This window comes from Ipomoea triloba, chromosome 4, assembly GCF_003576645.1.
Source record: "Ipomoea triloba cultivar NCNSP0323 chromosome 4, ASM357664v1".
NCBI lineage: Eukaryota > Viridiplantae > Streptophyta > Magnoliopsida > Solanales > Convolvulaceae > Ipomoea > Ipomoea triloba.
Window position 1 is genome coordinate 34,438,878 of NC_044919.1, and position 7,142 is coordinate 34,446,019.

A 7,142-nucleotide genomic window follows, 5' to 3' on the forward strand; every position below is an offset into this window, starting at 1 on the left:
GATCCACCCTTGTAATCAAGAATTGAGATAGATGTAAGGTAGTGCATTTATGGGAGAAATTAGGGAGACGTTGCCAAGTGTTTTGGGAAGAAGCCCTCGATGGTGCACCATTGCTGATTTTCTGGTAGGCCCATATTTCCCAATTTCCTTTGCCGACCAAACACTCCCATCTTAAACATCGCATCCGACACGTTGCTTACTCATCCCAGGAATGGGAAATCTGGTAGACCAACATGGATGTCGACTGATAAATTAAACTTTGAGCAGCTCCTACTATCATTGGATTGAATGGATTTATTTATTTATTAAACGAAGATGAAAACAGAAGAATATTCTGTTCATCTGTTGTAGTTGCTGCCTATGCAACATTTTCTGTTTGCCAACTTTGTTTTATATTATATGGTATAAGCCAAGGCTGCGGCAAAAAGCATCAATCTTTTGGCTTCATCCTTTGATTCCTCCTCACATTCCCATTTTAAACACCCAAAGCCCTTCAATCCCTTCTTTGAATCTATGATGGCGACTCTGCTTAGCCCTTCAATCCCTTCTTCTCTGATTCCCAAATCTCTCTGCTCGCCAAAATCCCCATTTCTCAGTCCACCCACCCAGAGAAAGTCTTGTAGTCAAGCAGTGAAAAGCACTGGTAAATTTGGTAGCTTTCTTGACTTGGAACCCACATCAAAGCCAGAGTCTTTAGGTCTTGATCTTTCCTGGCATGATCCCGGTTCAGTCCGGCCGCAATTCGACGTGATAGTTGTCGGCGCCGGCCCGGCCGGCCTCCGGCTAGCCGAGCAAGTTTCCCGGTATGGGATCAAGGTATGTTGTGTTGATCCTTCACCTCTTTCCATGTGGCCTAATAACTATGGGGTTTGGGTTGATGAGTTTGAGAGCTTAGGGTTAGAGGATTGTCTTGATAAAACATGGCCCATGGCTAGTGTTTACATCAATGATCACAATACTAAGTACTTGGATAGGGCATATGGGAGAGTGAGTAGGAAAAGGTTGAAGTTAAGGTTGTTGAGTGAGTGTATGAATAACAATGTTAAGTTCTATAAAGCTAGGGTTTGGAAAGTGGAGCATCAAGAATTTGAGTCTTGTGTTACATGTGATGATGGTCGGAAGTTAAAAGCGAGTTTGGTAGTTGATGCGAGTGGGTTTGCTAGTAGCTTTATAGAGTATGATAAGCCAAGAAACCATGGGTATCAAATTGCTCATGGCATTTTGGCTGAGGTGGATGCTCATCCATTTGATTTAGACAAGATGGTGTTGATGGATTGGAGGGATTCGCATTTGGGGAACGAGCCCTATTTGCGCGAAAGCAATTCAAGGATTCCCACGTTTTTGTATGCAATGCCGTTTGGCTCGAATTTGGTGTTCTTGGAGGAAACCTCGCTCGTTAGCCGGCCATTCTTGTCATACATGGAAGTGAAGAAAAGAATGGTGGCAAGGTTAAGGCATTTAGGGATTAAGGTGAGGAGTGTTATAGAGGATGAGAAGTGCTTGATCCCCATGGGAGGTCCTCTACCGCGAATTCCTCAGGATGTTTTGGCAATCGGGGGGAACTCGGGGATCGTTCACCCTTCCACGGGGTACATGGTTGCGAGGACTATGGCAATAGCACCAATAGTAGCCGAGGCCATAGCTGAGTGCCTTGGCTCAACCAGAATGATCCGAGGGACACAACTTTATCAACGAGTTTGGAATGGATTGTGGCCCATGGAGAGGAAATGCGTGAGGGAGTTTTACTCTTTCGGAATGGAGACATTGCTGAAGCTCGATTTGAATGGGACTAGGCGGTTCTTTGACGCTTTCTTTGACCTCAATCCTCACTACTGGCACGGCTTCCTCTCCTCAAGATTGTCGCTTAGAGAGCTTATTATGTTGAGCTTGTCCCTCTTTGGGCATGCCTCTAATCTGTCTAAGTTAGATATTGTCACCAAATGCCCTGCTCCCTTGGTTAGAATGGTGGGCAATTTGGCACTTGAAACCATTTAAATAATTGCTTTATCTCAACTTTATGTAATACTTCTCTGTAATCAGATATCAGAAAGTGACCATTAAAATGGCAATGCAAAGAAACAAAAAGCAAAAAAAAAAAAAAAAAATAGTAAAATGGCAATTCTTGGATTCACTTGAAAACAAGCTGATCATTCTTGGTTTATGATTTCTGGCTAGAAGGGAAACTCTGCATGTATTCTGAGTTTTTTCTGTCATAATAATTTCATTCCTTTATTTAGAATTTGGAACTTGTTTGTTGAAGTTTAGAACCTAAAACACTTGACTGATTTATGATAGATTGGTCTAAAAGTGGTGGATGAGGTTTGACCTATTCCATTATCCATTCATCTACAAAGTAGTTCAATATACCTAAATATACATAAAGACAAATCTAAAGGCAATCTGCTTTCAAAATAGGACAGAGGCTTATGGGGAGTGTCTCCAGGAGACCAAGATGTGAACCCCCAGTCAGTATATGGGATACCATTTTAGAATCTATGATAAGATGTCATTCAATTGAGCTATAATGCACACTTAAACTCATGGCATTATAAACCCATATGTTTCTTAGTTACAATGTAGTATCTGTTCATACATACTTTCTCAACTCATTTGAATAGTCACAGCTATGTCGCTCGACCACAAGGCCTTTGGCATAATTACAAATTTTTGAGATATGAATCATTATCTTGAAAGCTTAATGGAGCAAGTAAACATGCAACAACTCTCCCTATAATCATTCTCAAAACCAAAATAACCAAAGCTTTCTCAAAACCACTCCATCATTTGTTCCCTTCTATACTAACAACAATATCAGTATATATATTCCAACTCCTTAATGGATCTTCCGTAACAAAGCAGCCTAGCTTCCTTCTATCTCCAAGAACACCTCTTCAGATCAATCTGATATCCCTTCTCTTACCGAAAACCTAGCTAGCTCCCATGGATTCAGGGAAAAGCAATGGCGAAACAGCAATCCTTATGCCAGAGTCCAACAAGTCGAGCAAGGGTAAAGCCACCATCATTGCCACCACAAAAGCTGTTCCTCTCCAGCAGCAAGGGGGAGGGGGAGGGAGAAGAGGCTTTGCGATTTTCGACTTCATTTTAAGGCTGTGCGCACTGGTAACTACCTTAGCTGCAGCAGCTACCATGGCAACTACTGATCAAAGTCTCCCTTTCTTCAACCAGTTCATCCAGTTCCAAGCAAGCTATGACGATTTCCCCACTTTCTCGTACGCCATTTTCATTTTCCAAACTTAAATTCTTCTAAACCTTGAATGCATATATAGTTGAACATGTTTTTGTGCAGGTATTTTGTGATTGCAAACGCCATAGCTAGCGGATACCTTGTTCTCTCATTGCCGTTCTCCATTATCTGCATCGTTCGACCAGTTGCAGTCGGAGCAAGACTTCTCCTCCTCATACTCGACACCGTGATGACGGGTTTCACAACAGCGGCCGCTGCTGCTGCCGCCTCCATATCGTACTTGGCGCACACCGGCAATTCCACGGCGAACTGGTTTGCCGTTTGCTCGCAGTTCACCGACTTCTGCCAGCGAGTTAGCGGGGCGGTGGTGGCGTCGTTAATTGCAGCGGTCATCTTCATCTTCCTCGTCATTCTTTCCGGCATCTCTCTCACAAGGCAGCAGCGCCACTAAGGCACAAATGGATTTCAAGATTGATAATTTCCTTTGTTTAAAAAACCCTAAATTATTGGCCTTTCAATTCTGGGAAATTTCTTTACTTTGTTTTCTTGTGTTCATCTCATATATTCTTAATGAAAGTTAATTTTCCGTCCAGACAATGTTCATCAAAGCTGCAAGTCATGTAAATAGAAACCATGAATTATATTCATCACAACAATGGCTCTGCTTCATTTGGAGAGATCTATTGTCATAATGAATATCATTCACAATTGGGATGAACATTTATACTATGTTTTCTTGTATTCATCTCATATTCCTAATTTTCTGTCAAGACAATATTCCTCAAAACTTCTAGTTATGTAAATAGAAACCATGAATGATATTCATCACAGTAATGGGTTCTGGTTCATTTGGGGAGGACTATTATCACAATGAACATCAGTCACAATTGGTATGAACAATTATTTAGCAAGGAATTATTAGCTTGAAGTGTGATAAACCAGCAACCAACCATATGTATATATCCAAACATAACATCACAAAAGCGCAACAGAAGAAGAAAAATGCAGCTGGGAAACTCCAATGAAGGTTATAGATCATAACAATAGCAGGTTATAGTTCTGCAACAAAGCTATAGTTTTGACAGTAAAGAGAGACAACTGTTATCTTATCTGCCAATCTCGACGAAACTAAGATTGTTATTACTCGGTTGCCTTGCCTTTGCGCCTGCTGCTGCTACCGCTGGTTTCTACAAGGTAACAAACCATCGAATCCACATCGTCCCCAAATATGCTATAAGCTTCAATCACTTGTGGATAGCTGAAACCCATTGACAGCATAATCTGCATGCTGTCACTGAGAACAGAATCTGGCAATCTCGACTCACGCCCTCCATCGTGCCTAGTGTCACTTCCTGATGACCCTACATTCATTTCGATGATTTTGGTAATGACATCCATGACAGCCTACTAAGGTCTCGTATAATAAATGACTAAATGGAGGCGCACACTTACTAGCTCCAGAAGAAGACGGTTCAGCACCAGAGGTGGAAGATTCTCGGTGGCCGGGTTGTTGCTTGTACTTGTCATTGGCAAGATATTCAGCCCTAGAAGCCTCCATTACCATGCGTTCTATTTCCTTCTCGGTGAGCTCAAGATCTGAAATAAAGCGCCCTTCAGCTAGAAGGATCTGCAATTTGAACACCAACCTAATTAGAAAATGCCAGTGCGATTAGGGTAATGGTCACAGCATAGCCAGAAGTTGTCAGGGTACTCGCATTATCAATTTGTTGGTCCTGTTGTGCCTTAATTGCTGCTTTCACTTGATCCTTATCAACATTTCTCTGTAAAGTGTAAACCACAGATCATAATATTAACTTTTTATGAAGTAAAACAGTACAGTACTCCTTGTAAAAATATAATACGAATTCCTTTTTTAGATAAAAGAGCGGTGAGATGTTGATTTGAGACTTTACCCCTTCCAAACAGCGAAAGCCAAGTCCTGCACCAATTGTTAATCGCCGAGGATCAACCAGGGAGTTGTAATGATTACCATGATGGTAGCTTAGGCGAATAGGAGGGGTGTCTGTATTGTAACTTCCATGAAATATGTTGATAGGCTCTGCATCAGTCAACCCCATGAAGTTAATTGCTAGGTACTCAAGAAAGCTCAAATATACAGCAAGCATAGCAACTGACATAATTTCAAGTAAACTAGCACCTGTGCTATATGAATATATATGGATAGGTCGATTGTACATTTCACATAGAGCTTGAATCTCCACATTGTTACCGTAAACCTACAACAATCCCAAACCACAATAATCAAATTATCACTATAGTGTGTGATTTGAAGAATATCTTAGACACATGCACGTCAAACTTGAAGCAACCAAGGAGAGGATGCTATGAAAATAATATAACACAGCGAAATGGAAAGAGAAGAATTACTGTTCTCAGAATAATAGCACTGAATACTCTATTACATATGGGAAGGCATGGCTTAAGATGTAAGACTGGCCAAGGTGAATTTATTGTTTAACGCCTGATCAATAAAACAGACATCCCTTAAATGGAAGGCCCGTGCTCCTTACTTTAGGCCCCCATTTTTTCTGCATGTCAGTCACAACAGATCTCATTGACTCAGTGATTATTTGACTAGCCTATATCTTAAAATACAGAGATCAAGGCATCTCAGATGTAAGATCCGTCCTATTCCCCCCGGACTGCACTATGGTGTTTAAAATGTATTTATGTATGTGAACACGGCATTGTAATTAATATCTATGTAGCACTTACAACCACCCATACTTTGTAAACAATGCTTGTTAATTTCTTCTATAGATGAATATTACGGAGTATAAAATAAGATTTTGTTTGCTTGTGTGTGTGTGTGGGGGGGGGGGGGGGGGGGGGTGGGGGGGGGGACCGAGTATGAATTCATAAGAAAGACTGATTGCCAAGCAATATGGACAACGTAAAAATTTCCTATGGAGTAATGGGACAATATTCAATCTTCGCATTTCATTTCATCAATGAAAAAGTATTGAAGTGCATACCTTATCTCTACGTTTTCTCTTGCAATATGAAGTGAAACCTTCTGTTATAAACTGAGAGAAGTGGTCTCTTTCACGTTCCTAAAAAAAAATCATGAAGTAAATAAATATTACCAATAAAGGATCCAAGATTCAGAAAATCAAAAAGATTTAGATGACCAATTAAATGATCAAGAGAGAGGTAGCAATGACACTATCAACATATAAGTGATATAACACCTAAAATTTCCAACTACTCATGCATTAAACAATACAAAATAGATCTATCTATTAATTACAATTTGTGAATATGACCTGCCAAATTAATTTCCAGCAACCAAGTTCCACAAGAAATCCACCAAAGCTATTTATTTTGATTTATGTTACCAAGCGTTTGAAAATGGGGAGAGAACACAAAAAGGGGTATCATCAAAAGCATGCACATATCACATCCTATCATCTGAATTAACTACTAATCATTTTCAATTAATAAAGAAATGAAAATCTTAAAAGCATTTATTTTAAAAAAACTAAAAATAGTAAAATCATTAAAATCCTTGAAAATAAATACCATTTCTGGCATTCACATAATACGTTTCATCATATCAAAATTTCAAAGACCAGTGGAAAGCCTTTGTCTAAATATAGGAGAGGCAAGGGAATATCAAAAGTAAGCATGCAAATCCTTCCCCACCTCACCTATTTCCATTGCAGAAATGGGCACATGGGCAATATGACATTCTTCTAAAATAATAGTGCACAATGAAATGATTTTACCTGCTTGTAAGAATTACAATAATAATAAAAATAATAGCAATCAATCATTCATATAAAAATATACACATAATATTCACAAATTTAATGAAATTGAAAAAATCCCTTTAGAATTTAGATATATGGCAGAAAAGGGTAAACCTCTGCCTGTATTTATCTACTACATGCAAAGACGAGGGTCAAATGCTATT

At 39.6% G+C, this 7,142-nt stretch overlaps 3 protein-coding genes across 6 annotated transcripts in view; 2 read left to right on the forward strand and 1 right to left on the reverse strand.

Annotated features, from left to right (window-relative positions):
* Positions 1-277: 277 nt before the first annotated feature.
* On the forward strand, positions 278-2,134 carry LOC116017470 (neoxanthin synthase, chloroplastic-like). The gene has a single exon (XM_031258066.1). It carries the CDS (start codon positions 514-516, stop codon positions 1,993-1,995), a length of 1,482 nt encoding a protein of 493 aa, XP_031113926.1. The 5' UTR covers positions 278-513; the 3' UTR covers positions 1,996-2,134.
* A 178-nt stretch (positions 2,135-2,312) lies between these two features.
* On the forward strand, positions 2,313-3,950 carry LOC116017471 (casparian strip membrane protein 3-like). Its single transcript, XM_031258067.1, has 2 exons — positions 2,313-3,230; positions 3,308-3,950. The coding sequence occupies exons 1-2, from the start codon at positions 2,941-2,943 to the stop codon at positions 3,654-3,656; spliced, it is 639 nt and encodes a 212-aa protein (XP_031113927.1). The 5' UTR covers positions 2,313-2,940; the 3' UTR covers positions 3,657-3,950.
* A 186-nt stretch (positions 3,951-4,136) lies between these two features.
* The window catches only part of LOC116017468 (OVARIAN TUMOR DOMAIN-containing deubiquitinating enzyme 6), a 7,048-nt gene continuing 4,042 nt past the window's right edge, over positions 4,137-7,142 (reverse strand). For 3 of the 4 annotated variants that reach the window (XM_031258063.1, XM_031258064.1, XM_031258065.1), the window contains 5 exons: positions 5,364-5,442; positions 5,119-5,264; positions 4,921-4,986; positions 4,658-4,832; positions 4,346-4,566 (listed from right to left, as the gene is read on the reverse strand). In XM_031258063.1, coding sequence (XP_031113923.1) covers positions 4,346-4,566; positions 4,658-4,832; positions 4,921-4,986; positions 5,119-5,264; positions 5,364-5,442 — 687 coding nt within the window. Of the gene's footprint in view, positions 4,567-4,657; positions 4,833-4,920; positions 4,987-5,118; positions 5,265-5,363; positions 5,443-7,142 lie in introns of all 4 variants that reach the window. The other variant, XM_031258062.1, reaches the window with a different exon arrangement.

What these genes read in the sequence shown, in the direction of transcription:
- LOC116017470 (XM_031258066.1), top strand. Translation starts at nt 514, where the DNA reads ATGATGGCGACTCTGCTTAGCCCTTCAATCCCTTCTTCTCTGATTCCC.
- LOC116017471 (XM_031258067.1), top strand. Translation starts at nt 2,941, where the DNA reads ATGGATTCAGGGAAAAGCAATGGCGAAACAGCAATCCTTATGCCAGAG. An exon ending in GACGATTTCCCCACTTTCTC is followed by an intron (nt 3,231 to 3,307) that starts GTACGCCATTTT and finishes GTTTTTGTGCAG; the next exon opens with GTATTTTGTGATTGCAAACG.